This window comes from Narcine bancroftii, chromosome 1 (assembly GCF_036971445.1).
Source record: "Narcine bancroftii isolate sNarBan1 chromosome 1, sNarBan1.hap1, whole genome shotgun sequence".
NCBI lineage: Eukaryota > Metazoa > Chordata > Chondrichthyes > Torpediniformes > Narcinidae > Narcine > Narcine bancroftii.
The window spans coordinates 492168427-492188158 of record NC_091469.1 but is presented as its reverse complement, the minus strand read 5'-3'; the positions used below and the strand labels follow the sequence as shown (position 1 = coordinate 492188158).

At 46.9% G+C, this 19732-nt stretch overlaps 2 protein-coding genes across 2 annotated transcripts in view; both read right to left on the bottom strand.

Moving 5' to 3' along the window:
- Positions 1–4220: 4220 nt before the first annotated feature.
- On the bottom strand, positions 4221–11688 carry LOC138762070 (uncharacterized). The gene is made up of 4 exons (XM_069935353.1): positions 11409–11688; positions 8778–8935; positions 6719–6981; positions 4221–4346 (listed from the first exon to the last, which is right to left on the bottom strand). Exons 1-4 carry the CDS (start codon positions 11675–11677, stop codon positions 4221–4223), a joined length of 816 nt encoding a protein of 271 aa, XP_069791454.1. The 5' UTR covers positions 11678–11688.
- Positions 11689–12599: 911 nt separating this feature from the next.
- The window catches only part of LOC138762026 (uncharacterized), a 57934-nt gene continuing 50801 nt past the window's right edge, over positions 12600–19732 (bottom strand). Inside the window, exons 11-12 of the mRNA XM_069935238.1 lie at positions 18362–18641; positions 12600–12927 (exon numbers count right to left, since the gene is read on the bottom strand). Of these exons, the coding sequence (XP_069791339.1) occupies positions 12600–12927; positions 18362–18641 (608 nt within the window). The remainder of the gene's footprint in view (positions 12928–18361; positions 18642–19732) is intronic.

Genomic DNA, 19732 nt, shown 5'->3' with positions numbered 1-19732 from the left:
AAGGACACATGGCTAGCAGTTGGTATATATATATATATATATATATATATATATATATATAGAGAGAGAGAGAGAGAGAGAGAGAGAGAGAGAGAGAGAGAGAGAGAGAGAGAGAGAGAGAGAGAGAGAGAGAGAGAGAGAGAGAGAGAGAGAGAGAGAGCGAGAGAGAGATAGAGAGAGAGCGAGCGAGAGCGCGAGCGAAAGCGAGAGTGAAAGCGAGAGTGAGAGCGAGAGTGAGAGCGAGAGATGAACAGTGCAAGCCAGGGAGCTTGTTGGAACTGAAACAGGAGCTCCAGAGCGGCGGATGGCTGGAAGTACTATCTGTCTGATGTTTCTCTTGGAATAAGTGGAACAGAAAGGAACTCTGTGGTCGCCTGAAAGAAAGAGGTTATCATCTGGAGAACCCTGATGGGGAAAGTTTCATCAGCGAGACAGTGAGGTGACTAATCGTGGTACCTCAGTTGTGGAAATCCTGGAACAACAAATCTCTCTCTCTGCAAACCTTCCCGAGCAGTAAACATTTACTTTTTGAGCACCAAAGCCCGGTGAACCTTATACATGTTAACTTCTGTGCAGAGTATAAGAATTGGCTGCAACCAGTGAACTTGGAAAAATGAGAAGTGAGATTGAACTGTGAACCAAAGAATTTTTCTTAAATCTACACACACATTACATACACATGTGCTTAGAATTAGAAGGGGGTTAAGTTGGGCTAGTTATGTTAATAGAGATAAGTTAAAGTTTGATTTTGTTTTCATGTTTAATTAAAAACAACTTTTGTTTAAGTAACTACTTGTCTTGGTGAATTTCTATTGCTGCTGGGTTTTGAGGTCCTTTGGGCTCGTAACATTGTGGAATAAAAAGAGAATTTAAAAAATCAAGCAAAAGTCCTTAAATGGGCCCCTGATTGAGTTTGTCATTGAGGAGTCTGATGGTAGAGGGGCAGCAGCTGTTCCTGAACCTGGTGGTGTGAGTCTGTGGCACCGATACCTTTTTTCCTGATGGCAGCAGCGAGAAGAGCGTGTTCTGGGTGGCGAGGGTCCTTGATGATTGCTGCTGCTCTCCGATAGCAGCGTTCACCGTAGATGCTCTCAATGGTGGGGAGGGTATGTCCATCACCTTTTGGAGAGTTTTTGCTCAGGGCCACAACTACATCCTTCAGAACACGAGGGTGCTTTCAATCTGGTCTGGGGGACTCATCTATCCTGAGATCATTTTGCTTCCCAAGTACTTTCTCTCTCATGATCTTGACCACAATCCCTTCTCTTCCCAGAATCCCTGGAGTGTCCAGTATACTACAGTCTTCCACAGTGAAGACTGATCCAAAAGATGCATTCAGTTCCTCTACCATCTCCTTGTCCCTCATTACAATTTCTCCAGCGTCATTTCCAAATGGTCCTATAACTACTTTGGTCACATTTTTGCTCTTGATCTCTTTAAAAATATACAGTTGGAAGCATGACTGTTGGTGGTGTTAGTGCAGCACCCAGCGACCGGGATCGGGGTGTGAATCCCATCCTGTCTCTAAGGAGTTTGTATGTTCTCCCCGTGTCTGTGCTGGCTTTCCCTAAGGGTTCCGGTTTCCTCCCACCATTTAAAAGGTACCGGGGCTGTAGGTTAATGGGGTGTAAATTGGGTGACATGGACTCACAGGCTGAAATGGCTTGTCACAGTCCAGTATGTCTAAAATTAAATTATAAAAAATTAAAAACATTTAGTATCCTCTTTGATATCCTCTTTCATCATTCATCTTTTCCTTCGTAATCAACTTCTTAGTTGCTTTCTGTAAAATTTTTTTAAGTTTCCCAGACCCCCATCTTCCCACTAATTTTTCCTTCCTCTCATTTCGCTTTTACATTGACTTTACCTTCCCCGTCCGCCACATTTCTCCATTCACAATTTTCTTCCTTTCCGCTATGTCACTGTCCAGCACGTTCCTCACTTAGTGCAGAAACTCCAGCCACGGCCGATCTGCTGTCTTCCCCAGTACTGTGCTTTTCGATTTGGCTTTGGCCAGTTCCAATCTCAGTCGGCTGTCATTTCATTATTCCGCTGAGCACATCAGACTTTCGCCCCTAATTTTCAAATTGCACGGTGAGCTCAGTTATACTATAATCCCTGTCTGCAGCCAGTTCCTCGACATTATGTTCTCTAATCACCCTTGGTCCATTCCACAGCACGTGATCAGAGGAGCCGATCCCTGTCTGCAGCCAGTTCCTTGACATTATGTTCTCTAATCACCCCTGGTCCATTCCACAGCACATGATCAGAAGAGCCGATCCCTGTCTGCAGCCAGTTCCTCGATATTATGTTCTCTAATCGCCCCTGGTTCATTCCACAGCTCGTGATCAGAAGAGCCGATCCCTGCCTGCAGCCAGTTCCTCGATATTATGTTCTCTAATTGCCCCTGGTCCATTCCACAGCACGCAATCCAGAAGAGCCGATCCCCCGCTGACATCTCCAAGAAGCAGCTCCAAACGGCCATACTGTAAGCATTCCACATACTCTCTCCTTGAAGATCTCGTACCCACCTGACATTCTGAATCTGCCTTCACTTTCAATCCCCGTTAATGATGCTAACGTCCTTCTGACATGCCTTTTCAATTTCAGGTTATATTCCAAAGTCCACATCATTTGGAACCCTGTATATAACCCTCATTAGATCCCTTTTATATACCTTAACTCAGCCCATAAGGTTTCTGAGATGTTTCCTTTCTCCCCTTGACACTGCCAGATACCTGATGCACAAAATTTTTAAGGTCTCTCCCATCTCCTCTGGATCCATGCATAGTCGTCCATTCTGATTTTAAAGTGGACAAATTTTGTCCCTTACGATCCATTTGCTCTTAATATACATGTAGAAACCCCGGGGACTTTCCTTCACATTGTCTTCCAAGGCAACTTCATGTCTTCGTTTGGCCCTCCTGATTTCCCTCTTGAATTTTTATACACCACATGTACCTCATTTTCTCCTTGTTGCCTGTACCTGCTTTACACCTCTTCCTTCTTCCGAACCAGATTCCCAATATCCTTTGAAATCAAGGGTCCCTCTTGTGATGAGACGCTGCAGTACATCACTCAGCCAACAGGTGGCCGAGAGACACGGCACCTGGCCTAATGACTTCGGACCACCAGGTGGGCCCAGAGGGCCCATGGGATAAAGCCATGTGAGTGGAATAAAGCTGTGTTGCCCCAAACAGTATTGTGCCTGGGTTTTCCTTTGGTGCAGCCTGCCACACCTCTGCCGATTCATTTTGCTTTGATCCTGTACTGGAACATACAAACTCTGTATTGTCTTCCTCTTACTGAACAGATCGTGACTTGTCCCAGTCCATGCTTTCTACATCCTTTCTCCAGTTTACAATCTCATCCCGAGGAGCATTATGTTCCATAATGGTAGTTATCCATAACTAAATTGAAACTCATGGCATTTTCATCACTGGTCCCAAAGTGTTCTCCGATGCATGCGTCTGTCATTATTCTATCTCGTTCCCTAACGTGAGATCCAATATTGCATTCTTTCTGGTTGGTATCTCTGGATAATTGATTTAGAAAACTTTCCTGAACACATTTGACAAGTTCTAAGCCATCCAGCCCTTTAACCGCGTGGGTGTCATAGTTAAAATCTCCTACTATCACATTTATATGTTTCCTGTAGCTGACTTCTCTCTCTGTCTCTCTCTGCAGATTTACCCCTCTGTTTCTCGCTGACTAACTGGTGGTCTATTTTACAACCCCATGAGAGTGGTCATACCTTTCCAGTTCCTCAGCTCCACCCACATAGCCGCAGTAGACGCGCCCTCTGGACTCACCTGCCTGAGCAACGGCTGTGATATTTGCCCTGATGAGCAATGCCACTCCTCTGCCTTCCACTTTTCCCTTTCTTTCTCGTCTGAAGCAACGGAACCTGGAACATTGAGCTGCCAGTCCTGCCCCTCCAGAAACCAAGTTGCACTAATGGTCACCCTGTCATAATTCCACGCACCAATTCACGCTCTAAACTCGCCTTCCTTTTCTGCAATACTCCTTGTATTGAAATAGATGGACATGAGAACATTTCCACCATGTACAACACTTTGATTTTGATTTTACATGCAGTATTTACATACTCTTAACTTCTCCACATCACGATCTTCTCCCCATCCTCTACAAATCTACTTCAAACCACCCACAGTAGCATTTCCAAACCTTCCTGGCAGGATATCAGTCCCCCTTCCAGTTCAGATTAAAACTGTCCCATGGGAGCAGGTCCCATCTTCCCTGGAATAGAGCCCAGGGATCCAGAAACTGAATCCTTCCATCTCACAATCCTCTTCAGCCACACGATAAGTTGCAAAATCCTTCTCCTAATAACCGCACCAGGATTTGACATGGGTTGCAATCCTGATATGACATTCATAGAGGTCCTGACCTGGGGTTAAATTTAGAATTATGTTTAGAGATAAGTAAGAAGGGTTACTTTATTAATAGTTTTAATAACCATATAACAATTACAGCACAGAAATAGGCCATCTCGGCCCTTCTAGTCCACACAGAACTAAGTCCTCTCCTCTAGTCCCACCTACTTGCACCCTGCCCATAACCCTCCATTTCTTCCCATCCATATACCTATCCAACATTTCCTTTCATGACAAAATGGACCCTGCCACCACTACTTCTCCTGGAAGTTCATTCCACACAGCTACCACTCTCTGAGTGAAGAAGTTCCCCCTCATGTTACTTCTAAACTTTTGCCCCTTATCTCTTAACTCATGACCTCTTGTTTCAATCTCTCCTACCATCAAGTGAAAAAGCCTATCCACATCAACTCTACCTATCCCGCTCAGAATCTTAAATACCTCTTATAAAATCCCCTCAACCTTCTACGCTTCAAGGAATAAAGACCTAATCTGCTCAGTCTTTCTTGGTCATCTAAGTTCTGAAACCCAGGTAACATTTTTATAAATCTCCTCTGCACCCTCTCTCTCTTGTTGATATTCTTCCTATAATTTGGGGACCAGAACTGTACACAATATTCTAATTTGGCCTCACCAATGCCTTGAACAGTCTCAACATCACCTCCCAACTCCTGTATTCTATGTTTTGATTTATAAAGGCCAGCATACCAAAAGCCTTCTTCACCACCCTATCCACGAGGTACTACCTTCAGGGAACAATGCACCATTATTCCTAGATCTTTCTGCTCCACTGCATTCCTCAGTGCCCCCCCACCATTTACTATGTATGTCCTGTTTTAATTATTCCTACTAAAATTAAGCCCTTCAGATTTATCAGCATTAAACTCCATCTGCCATCTTTCAGCCCACTCTTCTAAGCAGTCCAAATCCCTCTGCAATCTTTGAAAACCTTCTTCATTATCCACAATTCAACTTATTTTAGTATGATCTGCATATTTACTAATCCAGTTTACCACCCCATCCTCCAGATCATTAATGTACATGACAAACAGCAATGGACCCAATACGGATCACTGAGGCACACCGCTCGTCACCGGCCTCCAGCCTGACAAATAGTTATCCACTACGACTCTCTGGCATCTCCCTTCCAGCCACTGTTGAATCCATTTGACTATCTCAAAATGAATACCTAATGACTGAACCTTCCTAACTAACCTTCCATGCGGAACCTTATTGAAGGCCTTACTGAAGTCCACATAGACAACATCCACTGCTCTATCAATATTCCTAGTCACCTCCTCAAAAAATTCAACAAGATTGGTCAAACACGACCTTCCCCGCACAAACCCATGTTGAGTGTTCCTAATCAGACCCTGTCTCTCCAGATACTTATTATCTCTAAGAACGTTTTCCATTAACTTACCTACCACAGGTGTCAAAGCTAAGGCCTATAATTGCTAGGCTTGCTCCTTGAACCCTTTTATAAACAAAGGAACCACATTAGCAATCCGCCAATCCTACGACACGATACCCGTCTCTAATAAGAACTGTTATTTTGAATTTACCATTGTCTGCTGAATTTTCCATTTCTGTTCCCGTGTTAGTGGTAACCAAGTCCCTCGAGTCCCAATCATAATTAAAAGGGTTGTTAGTGCCTAACAAAGGAGTATAGATTGATACTAATTCCAGTTCATTTGGCTGAGCCTGACATTTTCGGTTCTGTTTGAAACCAAGTTGCAACCTTAATTGTAGTTGCAGATGCTAACAGCGGTTAATTGTGCATTTTCCTTTAAAATAGACAAAACTATGATTTTAATCTAGAAACAACTGTAAAAAAGGTCTTGATGAAGTTTGCATCAGTTTTATCAAATGATATCCCAATTTCTGTAAAGACTTGTTCCTCCATCTGAAAAATACACGTGCTTGGAGAGGAGATTTCAGTGTTGACAAGCAGTGGAGACTGTTGCCAAATCTCCATGATGTATGATGTGAAATAAAGTTCGTGAAACGATACTCGATGTTTCCGAGAGTTTAATTTCCTTGACAACTAGTTACCACTTCTCTACAGCACGGAATCAATGCTGTAAACTGTGGGTCTGGTTATCTACATTTTTACATCTCTGCTTAACGTTACTGGATTTGAAGTCAGAACCCCTGGTCCACCCGTAAAATTTAGTTCACTGTTACCCCGTCATTATTAGTGATATCGTCAATGCAGCGGGAACACTGAAACTTTCAGAAGTAGTGCCAAAGGTGTGTGATGCACAAGAGAACAGCAGGCCATCTTCCCTGCTGGATACTTACAGACTGTTTGAACTGACTTGGTTTTCCTGCGTATTCCCGATGCGGATCTCAGCTCCAAGGAGCTGGTCCAAGCAGCAGTCTCTTCTGCCCGTGATTCGCACTACTGCCACTATGTAGGTATGATACAGATCTAGTCTCCACCAGGGGTTGACGGACTTCTTCGTGCGAGAACAGGAATGTAATCGCGCAGTCAAGTTCTTGTAACGATCAATTGCACGGAAGGCATGCGCGTTGTTTTTGGTGCTGGACTGGGTGGCTGTCCCCAGTATCGCCAGGTTTACTAGTAGGCAGGAAAATAATTCAACAATCAACCAGGTTTATCCGACAGGCTCTGCATACTAGGCCAAACTCCCAGGCTACTCCCATTGCATTAGTTACAAAGTGAAGTGAGGAAGTTTCAGGGGTGATATCAGGGGTAATTCTTTTGCGCAAAGAGTTGTGGGGGCCTGGGATTGTGGTGGAGGCTGGAAAAATAGGGGCATTGAAGGGTCTCTTGGACAGGCATTAGTTTGAAAGAAAAATAGAGTGTTACGATGTATGAAGGGTTTATGCTTTGTTTTGCAGGATTATGCAACATCAATCGGTGTGATAATGGTGTTCAGGATTTTTGAGTCTTGTTTGTTGACAGTTGTCTTTTGAACAGTTATCCACAAAGTTTAATTCACCAAATTCACATTTTTTTTTTAGAGACTTGCAGATCAGATTTTTTGTTTTGACAGGTTCAATTACCAAATGCTCCCTTCGCTTGGGAAGCTAACATGCTGGATACAATTTTCAAATTACAACCCTGCCAGAAGGGTTTAATAACCTTTATATATGATATGCTTTCAAGTTTCCCTTGGTAAGATTAAAAGAGCAATGGGGCATCATCTATAGTTTTCTATCTCAGTCAAAAATTGGGATCTGATTCTTAAATTAGTTAACGCTTCTTCACTATGTGCTCGACATTCCCTCATTCAGTTCAAGGTTGGATATCAGACTTACATGTCGAAAGGCAAATTATCCTGTATATTTCCTGATCTAAATCCCTGCTGTGACAGATGTAATGACGGGGAAGCAATGATACACATGTTCTGGGCTTGTCGAGTTCTTGAACCTTATTGGAAGGAGACTTTTCATGTTTTGTCAATAATATTCCACGTTCACCTTGAGCCTAATCGTTTAACAGCTTTGTTCGGAGTGTGAGCTGATATTAACAAATGATTTTCTTCATCTGATCATACAACTCTTACAGCAGGAAGAGCGATCCTACTGAAATGGAACGATCCTGTCCCCCCCACTAGAAGTCAGTGGTCATGACTGGCCTTAAATTAGGTGTTCCACTAACCACAATTTTCATAAAATTTGAAGTCCTTTTGATGCATCATCAATCACTCAGTGGACTATCGTGGGGAAACCAATAGGCTTTAATTCACTTGAGAACATAGCATATCCCTTCTGTTCGACTGTCCTGCACTGAGCTGCAGGGGGCTGTGGAACAGTCACCTTTATACAGGAGCCTGTGGGGAGGGACCACAGGTACAACCGGCCAATGGGTGTGTCCGATCAGACAATTATACATGACAGTGGCCTATTTTCGTGCTCATTAAATCTGTTTGTCTGGATCATTGAACGTATTTATTTACGTAAATAATTTCTCCTTCAGATACGAAAGAATAGATTCACCAGATCTAAACGACCTCTAATTTTATGTCAAAACTTCCCAGGAATGTTTTTTTCTGGTCAGGGGTTAGAGTTCCTGGTTTCTCTTTGTCATTCTGACAGCGTTGTACAGGGGAGGGGTTTATTGCTATTGTTTTATTTTGGAAATGTGCTTATATTCTTTATATTTGGTAACCTTGTGTTCTCTACACAATGTGTGCTTGTTGTATAAAACTCAATAAAAAGAGTGATCGAGACTGTACAATTGCAGGGCCCTAAGAGCCTGTGCTGTCGTGTTCCATGTTCTATGTTCGATTAAATAAAGAAGCTTGCCGTTTATCTGAGGTTGCAATAAAGAGCCAAGTGTGCAAGCTCGGCCCGTGGATGTCAATGTATCAGGACGTGCAGCGAGAGGCTGAACGATATTGAACCTACCTGCATCTTTTAGCGATGGAAGCTTTGTGCCAAAGAACTCAACCTCGCACAGGCTCAGGTTTCTATTGTGGCCCGGTAATATGATATTCACATACCGCCCCACGAATCCATTGCAGGCAAAGACGGACGTTTCGGCAACTGACCGGATGGTTGCACAGCTGAGAAAGAGATGACAATTCACACAACAGCCGCATCTTTACTTTAACGGTCATCTGGAATGCGGTTGCACAAAACGCTCGTGCTGGGGATTCCAGACAACGTTGCCCATGTTATTCACCGAAGCCAGTAGCCGGAGAAACGCAAGTGGCATTTCATCGAGTGCGTATCCCTCCCAAGGTCATGTAAGAGGATTGGCACTGACCCAACCTATTTAGCGTTAGAAGGATTAGAACGGGAAGACAGTATTACAGCCTTAAAGAAGCTGAATTTTAATCCACGAATCAACCATTTACGTGTTTGATAAAAGGTGAATATGATTTATATTTTGTATCCACAGAATCAGATGGCCACAGAGTGGGCCAGAATTCTACGTTGACGCTCAGATGACATGGAAACTGGACAAGTAATAAGGTAGGCTTCCCTCCTTCCAGCACCTTTCCAATGAGGGCGATTTGTTGAGCACCGTTACCACGCTAATTGCTTTATTTTCATGGATCTGGCCGTGGTCTTGGAGAGCGGGAAGGGTTAAAAAGCATTTTTGTGGGAAAATGAGACTGATTTGAGTATTCAGCGGTGGCATCTGGAAATGAGGTCTTTTATTCCATTAGAAAAGATCACATATAATTTATGTAATAATTATTCATTTTTTGCTAAAGTTTGGAGTCCGTATACGAGATGTATGAGTTGGAATTTGTAATGGATATTTTTCCCCATGATTGGTGGGGTTGCACTGAACCAAGGCAAGAGTTGATTATTGATATAGAAGTTGATCTCCTCTTCTATCTTCTACTCTTTTCTCTTTTCTTTTTGTGTAGCTTAGAGGAGGGTGGGGGGGGGTTTGGTTTGGGGGTGGGGGGTTATAGGAGATAAACATTATGTATCCATTTGTATATTGACTTTGATTTTAATCAATAAATTAACATTTTAAGAAAGAGAGAATGTGGAGAGTCAGGAAAGTCAACAGTATTGGTGATGACTTCATGTGCAAGACGTGCATCCAACTGAATCTCCTTCAGACCGTGTTAGGAAATTGGAGCTGGGGTTGGATGAGCGAGACGTGCATCCAGCTGCAGCTCCTGACAAGCCGAGTGGAGGAATTGGAGCCGGGGGTTGGATGAGCTCTGGATCATTCGAGAGGCAGAGGAGGTGATGGACATGTTACAGGGACGCTATCACGCCAAGGAGAAAGGTGGCTGGGTGACAGTCAGGAGAAGGAAAGGGAACTGGCAGACAGTGCACAGGGCTCCGGAGAGCGGGCAAGTCTACGCTTTTTGATCCTGCTGAGTTGGATTAACTATCTCGGAAGGAAAGGGTGAAGCCAGGTAGAGTAAATAGTCATTGGAGACTCAATAGTTAGGCAGAAAGATAGGAGGTTCTGTGACCGCAAGGAGACTCCAGGAGAGTGTGTCCCCCTAACTATGGAATCCCCTATCACTACAGCTCGCCTCTTCTCCTCCCCTCCTTTCTTGGCCACAGGACCAGACTCTGTGCCAGAGACCTGATCGCCATGGCTTGCCCTTGGTAGCCGCCTCCCCCTCCCCCCTCCACTCTCCAAAAGAGTATACTTACTATTGAGAGAGTCGAGGACAAAAGGATTGAAGGGCATCCGCTTAGAACAGATGTGGAGGACGTTCCTCAACCAGATGGCAGTAAATCTGTGGAATTAGTTGCCACAGATGGTTGTGGAGGCCAAGTTTTTTGGTGTATTTAAGGCAGAGAATGATAGGTTCTTGAATGGCCAGGGCATTAAATGTTATGGGGATAATGGCAGGCAGTGGGTCTTAGCGGGAAAATTGATCCATTCATGATTAAATAGCAGGTGAGTCTCAAGGGACTAAATAGCATTTCTGTTCTTGAGTCTTTTGGCCCTTATGTCTAGTCAGGATAGGGACTCTGGAACTAGTGGACTAAACCAGTGGTGGGCAATCTTTTTTTCAAAAACTCACCCTCCACCTGAAGTGGATGCTATCGGTACTCTGTGGGCATAGAGGGGCTGCTTGAGGTGGGATGTGGGTGGGAAGAAAAAGATTGAAAACCACTGTTTTAATCGTCCCTAATGGGATGTGCACGGTTTCGAAAGGAAATGGACTGATGACAATTTTTCTCAAGCAAAATGTTTCGGTTACAAATGGGACTAGAGCAGGGATTCTCAACCTTCCCTTCCCACTCACATCCCACCTTAAGCAATCCCTTACTAATCACAGAGCACCGATGGCAGTGGGATCACTTATGTTGGTTTTTAAATGACAGGTTGCCCAGCTCTGATCTAAACCATGCAATCTGAAGCAAACACCTCTCGACCAGTGATCATTGCTCACGATTTCCACTGTGGTGACGTTAAACAAATCTGCCACGGCAATTAATTTTCCACCGATATCTTCAGTGCATCGACAAGAATTAAACTTCAACAACTCCTGCCACCTGCCTGCCAGAAGCAGTTTGCGAAGTCAGCCCTAGCCACTGAATACTTACAGTCTGTTTGAGTTCCCGTTGTTCTCCAGCGAGTTCCCGATGCGAATCTGAGCACCAAGGTTACTTTCAGGGCAGCAGTCGCTTTTCATGTTGACTTTAATGACTGACGCAACATTGGTTTTTTTTAAATCTAGTTTCCACCAGGGGTCATGGGTGCTTCGTATTTGCGCGCAGGTATTCTGATGCACCTTTGTGTGTCTGAAGCCGTCAACAACTTTATAAGCTTTTCCAGGTGCAAGGGATCTTGACTGGTTCACCCTTCCCTTCATCGCCAAATTGAATTCTGGTTCTGAAAATAACTCATTAATCAACTCCAGTTATCACACACTCCTTCACACCAGAATGTGGCAAATTGGATCAGCAAGTTTGCAGATGATGCTAAGATTGGAGACATTGTGGACAGTGAAGAAGGTTTTCAAAGTTTGCAGAGGGATCTGGACCAGCTGGAAAAATGGCTGATTTAGTGTGAGGTGTTGGATTTTGAAAGAACAAACCAAGAACGGACGTGCAAGTAAATGGTCGGGCAGTGAGGAGTGGGGTAGAACAGAGGGATCTGGGAATACAAATACAGAATTCCCTGAAATTGGGTTCACAGGTGGACAGGGTTGTAAAGAGAGCTTTTGGCATCTTGGCCTTCATAAATTAAAGTATTGAGTACAGGAGTTGGGATGTTATGGTAAAGTTGTATAAGACATTGGTGAGGCCAAATTTGGAGAATTGTGTGTAGTTTTGGTCACCGAACTATCGGAAAGATATCAATAAGATTGAAAGAGGCAGAGAAGATTTACTAGGATGTTGCCCGGACTCCAGGAACTGTGTTACAGGGAAAGGTTAAACAGGTTAGGACTTTAGTCCCTGGAGCATAGAAGAATGAGGGGAGATTTGATGGAGGTATTTAAAATTATGAGGGGGACAGACAGAGTAAATGTAGGTCGGTTTTTTCCACTGAGGGTGGGTGAGATACAAACCAGAGGACATGGGTTAAGGGTGAAAGGGTAAAAGTTTAGGGGGAAAGTGAGGGGGGGACTTCTTACACAGAGAGTAGTGGAGGTGTGGAATAAATTGCCAGTTGAAGTGGTGACTGTAGGATCTAAGTTAATATTTAAGAAGATTTTGGACAGGAACACAGATAGCATGGGTATGAAGGTCTATGGACTAGGTGCAGGTCAGTGGGACTAGGTAAAATAATAGTTATGCATGGACTAGAAGGGCCAAATGGCCTGCTTTCTTGCTGAAATATTCTATGGTTCCATGTCTCACATTCCACTGAAGACGAGAAATGATGTGCCTTTCCAGGGAACTGATCAAAGGTCGGAAGTTGTCTCTCAACACCACCCACTGGAGTGAAGGTTTCAGCTTACCTTTATCTTCTAGCAATGGGATCGTTGTTCCAAAGACCTCAACCTCGCAGAAGTTTAGGATTTTGCCTTTGCCAGGAATAACTATATTCACATATCGACCACTCAGTCCATCACATTGGAAGGTATAAGTTGGGGCAACGAATTGGATGGTTGCACAGCTGAAAGATACACATGTGACAGAGTATTTAGAAGTGTTTTGGGAAGGATTATTAGAGCAGGTTGCACACAAACATTTTAAAACACAGAATATTTGCAGGACTTTTGTAGAGTGCTTTTTGCAAAAGGAGCAATAGAGTTGCAGCATACAGCTTGCCTGGGAGAGCATGTGATTTTTGCAGGCAGACAGAACAGTTTTAGCTCTCAGAAAGGGAGGGTGTGAAACAGAGAAAGGATACAGGAATCAGTTCCAGATGGACATGTGGTGGTAAACCACCGGCCTACTGCAGGGGGAAACCTCTGTACCTGCAGGAGTGCAAGGGGACAGGACAACACCTGGCCGGCTGTCAATCAGTCAACCTGAAGGGATCCAGCCTCACCCGGTCGGGTGTCAATCACTCGAAGCCTGCGCCGGCCTCCCGAACCTCACTCAGAGTTACTGCAGCTGCAGCCAGCCTGGCTCTGTGGAAGTCTTTGTGGATTAAAGCCTGTTGTACAATCTTTACCTTGTGTGTCTGATTCTGGCAAACAGTGCACCACAATTTAATCCACAAAGAATTTTTTTCCCACGGCTGCCATGGAAAAACTCTTGAGTGCAGGGAGCCTCGAAGTCGACCCAGGCCACCAAGAAGTTCAGATAGGCTTCGAGATATGGCGAATCGTGGTCAAAGCAATCACCAAGGCACACGTAGGGAGCATCCTGGACTCAGATCGGAAGAGGCTGGTCCTACTCCGGTGAAAACTGGGTCCCCACACCTTCCAAGCAACCAAAGGCTGATCCACGTCCAAGGATGCAATGGACACTCTCAAGACCTTGTATAAGCCCCCCATGAATGCAGTCTTTGCAAGGCACCTCCTCAATACCCAAGTCCAGCAACCCAGGGAGACGGCTGAGTCTGAATTGGGACACCTATGAGATTTGGCCCAATCATGTCAAGCTGAACCCGGGGTAGGTGCAGAGGAGGTCGAGAGACTGATCCAGAATGCCTTCATCTGAGGGCTACACTCGAGAGCCATCCGGCAGAAGCTGCTGGATGATAGTATCTACACCCTGACCAAGACTGTGGAAGTGATCCAAACCCTGGAAGCAGCAGCCCTGCATGTTGAAGCCTTTGATTCCAGGTTCCCCCAGGTTCCCTCATGGCCCCCTTACACTGCAGCTGCAGCCCCAGACCGAGCTGGGGAGGAGAACATCGCTACAGTGGGTGCCCGGTGCCCCTGTAAGTACTGTGGGTCCTGGTGTGGGTCAGACCAACGATCGTGCCAAAACTGCTCGGCTAGGAACCAGTACTGTTTCCAATGTGGCAAGAAAGGCCACTTTGCTAAAGTGTGCCTCTCAAAACCAGCCGGCAGTTCAGTGGCCCTCTATGACCTGCCCACCTTCCCCGCGGACCCCTCCATGAGCTTATGCTGGGCAGCGCCATTGTCCCTGCTACGACTTTTGACTTTCCCGACCCTGACGGTCCAGCATCCGGCCCCACCAGTGAAGATTGCAGTGTTGCCCCATGCACCCAGACCAGCCCCTGACCTCGCCAGTCACTTCCAGCTCACGGCGTGATGTCACTTCCGACAGACGTCTCTTCCATGGTCGCGATAACGTCCCCTGGCGCGACGAACGCAGCTGGGGAAGGAGGCCAGCCACGCTACGGGCCCCCACGTGGCTCCATCATCTTGGGCCGGGCAGAGGCCGACACAGAGGGCTCCTGATGATGAGAGGGGTGGCGTGGTCAACATGGGCGATGACCAGGCTGCCCCATCGATGCTCTCCACGCCTCCAGACATCATCAGTTGCCACACGCTGCACCCCACGACCGACGACGACGTGGTCAACACGGGCGATGACCAGGTTGCTCTACTGATGCTCCCCACATCTCCGGACGCCGTAAATCGCTGCACACAGATGGAGAGTGATGACTCCGACCCCGAGATGGTCCTGGCTGCCACCACTCTGACCAGGGACATCCCTCACGACCTCCAGCACTCTACGTGCAAGTCAACGGGCAGGTAACAAAGTGCCTGTTCGACAGTGGCAGCACTGAGAGTTTCATTCACCCGAGCATGTCCCACTCCCTGAAATTAAATGTTCACCCCACCACCTTCTTGATCACCCTCGCCGCCAAGGATAAGACTGATGGTACCCTCAGGCGCTGCTCGGCCAATATAACTGTGGGAGGGGAGACATACAGGGGCTTCAGGCTCCTGGTCATGCCCAAATTCTGCGCCCAGTCCTCCTGGGCCTGGATTTCCAGTGCCACCTGCAGAGCGTCATTCTTGCCTTCGGGGGGGTGGCCCAACCTCCACTCACACCAACCTACCAGCCCCGGCCAACCTGCAGCCTCTCCACACTATGCCTCACCCCCTCGGTGCTCTTCGCACATCTTGTGCTAGGTTGCAAGCCGATCGCCACTAGAAGCAGGTGCTGTTGCGCCACAGACAGAGACTTTATCAAGGCGGAGGTGCGGCGACTCCTGGCAGAAGGTGTCAAAGAGCCCAGTAAAAGCCTTTGGAGAGCCCAAGTCCTGGTGGTCAAAGGGGGAAGTAAGCCGAGGATGGTTGTGGATTACAGCCAGACCATAAACTGGTACACCCAACTGGATGCCTACCCCCTGCCGAGGATAGCTGACATGATCAACGAGATAGCCCACTACCGGGTTTTCTCCACGATTGACCTGAAGTCAGCATATCACCAAATTCCCCTCCACCCAAAGGACAAGCTCTACACCACCTTCGAGATAGATGGGCTCCTGTACCAGTTCCGCTGAGTTCCCTTTGGGGTCTTCCAGCGGGAGATGGATCGCATGGTAGACCGGCTGAAGCTGAAGGTGACGCTCCCATATCTGGATAACGTCACTACTATCTGCGGCCGTGACCAGCAGGACCACGATGCTAACCTGGAAAAATTCCTCCAGACGTCCGCGGAGCTGAACCTCACTTACAACAAGGAGAAGTGTGTGTTCAGCACCACCCACCTCGTCATCCTGGGGTACATCATGGCCCATGGGGTCATCGGCCAAGATCCAGAAGGATGCGCCCATTAATGGAGCTACCTCTCCCCCCCCCCCACGCTAAATGCCCTCTGCAGGTGCCTTGGCCTATTCTCCTATTACTCGCTTCTCGAACAAGGTCCGTCCACTGGCCCAAGCTACAACTTTTTCCCTCCCACCCAAGGCGCAGGCAGCCTTCATGTGCATCAGGCAGGACATCGCAGATGCCACGAGGCAGGCCGTGGATGAGGACTCCCCCTTCTGTCGCCATCACCCCATTTCTTCCACCCGCCCCAGGCCCATATTGTAAAGGCTACTCAGCCTTTTAAGGGTCTTGGCATGGACTTCAAAGGGCCCCTGCCTTCCACGAACCGAAACGACTACTTCTTCATGATAGTGGACGAGTACTCACACTTCCCTTTCACTATCCCTTGCCTGGACACCTCCACAGCCACCGTCATTAGGGCCCTGGAGTAGATCTTCACCATGTTTGGCTACTCCGCTTTCATCCACAGTGACCGGGGGTCTAGTTTCATGAGTGACAAGCTGCGCCAATACCTGACAGCGAGGGGCATCGCGACCAGTCGCACGACGAGTCATAACAGGAGAGGCAATGGGCAAGTCGAATACGAAAACAGGGTCATCTGGAAGGCAGTCCTCATGGCCCTCAAGTCAAAAGGGCGGGCCATTTTGGACAAACTCCCAGAGGCGCTCCATGCCATTTGGTTGCTTCTGTGCACGGCTATCAATGAGAACCCTCATGAACATCTGTTCTCATTCCCCAGGAAGTCAGCGACTAGAATGTCCCTCCCAGCATGGCTCGCGTCCCCGGGACCAGTACTCCTGCGTAAGCACATATGGGCACACAAGGCCAAACCCCGGTCGAGCAGGTCTTCCTCCTACACACGAACCACAACTACGCCTACATTAGGTTCAGCAGTGGCAGGGAGGTCACCGCCTCAACCAGGGACCTGGCACTAGCAGGAGCACCCACCACACCATGCCACACTCCAACCCAGGACGAAGCCGACTGGGCATACATCCCTGTCCCTAGTGTTAGGTCTGCTTTGTTCATGAATGAGTGAGACAAACACCAGGCTGAGTCGAAATCAGGGTTCTTTGTTCTTTATTACCGGATTGTAACACTTGCAACTAACAAAGTTAGTCGGAGAATGCATTCTGCCGTTATCAGCAAAATGGTGATTTTTTATACCCTTGGATATGTGCTTAGAACATCATCATATCATTACTTGTCCAATGACTAAAACTGTTGCTATCCTTTCCCTGCTAGCTTCCTGCCTCTCAATCCATCAATGTCTCTCTTATCTTGTAAGTACAAGGATGCATTCACATCTTGTTACAGCCCTGTACATTCCCATCTCATGATGTTTTACCTAACAGGAGTACAAGGACACCTCCCCTTCTTGTTACTGCCCTGTACAGGGTAACTCCCTACACATTCCCATCTCATGATGTTTTACCTTACACTAGGCAGCTATGGGGCGCGCAAGACCTCCTCGATCACCAGGGGCCCACTTCAGCCATGGGGGATGAACCTACTCCCCCACCCATCCAATACGACTCTCACACATCGACCCTAGCCTCCCTCGGCCACCCCTCCGCGCGGCACCACACCAGTCACTCAGACCCCTGCCACCAGCACCCCCCACTACCCCTGCGACCGGCAACCAGGAGCCAGTCCTACAACGGTCACAGAGACTCCAGCAGGCCACTGGATCATCTCAATCTGTAGTGTATTTTGTATAATGGGTACGATTCATTGTTACTGCCCCCCAGCCCAGATAAATTTTAAAGAAGGGGGTGAATGTGGTGGTCCACCACCGGCCTACTGCAGGGGGAAACCTCTGCACCTGCAGGACTGAAAGGGGGACAGGACAACACCTGGCCGGCTGTCAATCAGTCGGCCTGAAGGGATCAAGCCCCACACGGTCGGGTGTCAATCACCCTCCGGGATATAAGCCTGCGCCGGCCTCCCGAAGCTCACTCAGATTTACTGCAGCTACAGCCAGCCTGACTCTGTGGAAGTCTTTGTGGATTAAAGCCTGTTGTCCAGTCTTTACATTGTGTGTGTCTGATTCAGGTTAACAGCGCACCACAGGACAAAGCTGGAAAACCTTTGGAAGGGTGTCTGGTCAAAGGAGAGGCTGGCTGGCTGAAAGGTGACCTGAAAGGAGAAGGATCATCTTGAGAACACTGAAGGGGGCAAGTTTCGTCAGCAAGACTGAATGATAAGGATTCAGGTGTGGACGTCCTGGAAAAGGAACCTCTCTGTCTGAAAACCAGCAAGTACCCTCCTGAGGGGTAACCATTTGCCTGTTAAGCACCAAAGCCTGGTGAACTTTGTTAATGCTAAAATTTGTTGAGGAAGACTTAGAAAACTTTCCACAAAGTGAAGTGTGATGAGACCGGGTGCCATTTGACGAATACTCACAGTTTGTTGAATTTTCCCATGACGTCTCGTGAGTTTCCGATGCGGACCTCAGCTCCGACTATCCACTTTGAACAGCAGTCCATTCTATTGGTGATTCTTATGAACGAAATGAAGTAGGTGTCTCTTAGGTCGAGCCTCCACCATGGGGTGCGGCTTTTCCGCGTGTGTGCGCATAGATGCCAGCGCATGTTCGGGGTTCTGTCGCCATCAATGGCAAAGCGAGCTCGACCGGAATAATCGGTGCTGGACTGGGTGGCCATTCCTTTCAAAGCTAAGTTTACTGTTGGATGTGAAGAGAATTAATTCATCAACCAGAGTTATCACCACCGTTCACTGCTTCAGTCAGAAAAAAACCTCCTGCGCCATTTGAGAGGTGATAAATGTCATCGCTTTGCGGGGACTGGGTTAAGGTCATGGAAAATATGGCAGCATTTTGTAGCAACACCAGCAGACCATCTTCTTGCGTGAATTTAGTTTAATTCAACTTTAAATTCAAATCCCGCACTTTCCGTAAGGAGATTTTATGTTCTCCTCCCTCCTCTGCAGGTGTTCCCTAGGGGCACCAGTTTCCTCCCACCCTTCCAAACCTAGTGGGGGTGTACGTCAGTCGGTTGTAACTGGGCGACACTTGTGGGTCGAAAATGCCCATGGATGAGGTTCAGAGAAGATTCACCAGGATGCTACTCAGACTACTGCAAGGGAGTTACAGGGAGAGGCTGAACAGGTAGTGGAGAAGAACGAGGGGAGATTTGATTGAGGTATTTAAAATTATGAGGGGGGAATCGACAGAGTCATTGGAGGTGGGCTTCCCCCCACTGAGGGTGAGTGAGCTACAAACCAGAGGATGTGGGTTAAGGGTGAAAGGGGAAAAGTTCAGCGAGAACAATTGCGAAGAATTTGTAGTATTTTCGTGTATTTACGGGAGATGTTTGCACTGGGATACCGCTGCCAAATAACAAATTTTGTGACGATAAATTCTGATTCGGATCCTGATACGTCGATGGGCGAGGTATGGATGGGCTGTGGACTGGGTGCAGGGTACCGAGTAGAAGGGCCAAAGAGCCTTTTCCTGTCCGTTAAGGTTTACGAGATCTCTATTCTTCTACCCATCACACTCGGCCGCACCAGCTACCAATCTCTGTGACTGTGCAACTTTGTTTTAGGGCTGTACTATGTATAGAGCTGGGCTGCTTGCCATACAACCTCTGTCTCCATTTCCAATAGATACAACGTGTGACAGAGTATATAGAAGTGCCTTTGGGAGATAAATTGGGAAAGGTTTGTTAGAGTAGGTCACATACAAACACTTTAAAGCAGATCTTGAAATACTGGAGCTTTGCTAATGCAAGACATATTTGCTCCACAGCTTTT

Excerpts from the sequence above, each read along its gene's own strand:
- LOC138762070 (XM_069935353.1), bottom strand. The coding sequence starts at position 11,677 with ATGAAGGGAAGGGTGAACCAGTCAAGATCCCTTGCACCTGGAAAAGCT. Across the intron at positions 6,982-8,777 it reads TCCATCGCTAAAAGATGCAG|TAAACCTGGCGATACTGGGG; the intron begins GTAGGTTCAATA and ends CCTGCCTACTAG. Across the intron at positions 4,347-6,718 it reads GGAATACGCAGGAAAACCAA|GAGAAGGATTTTGCAACTTA; the intron begins GTCAGTTCAAAC and ends TGCGGTTATTAG.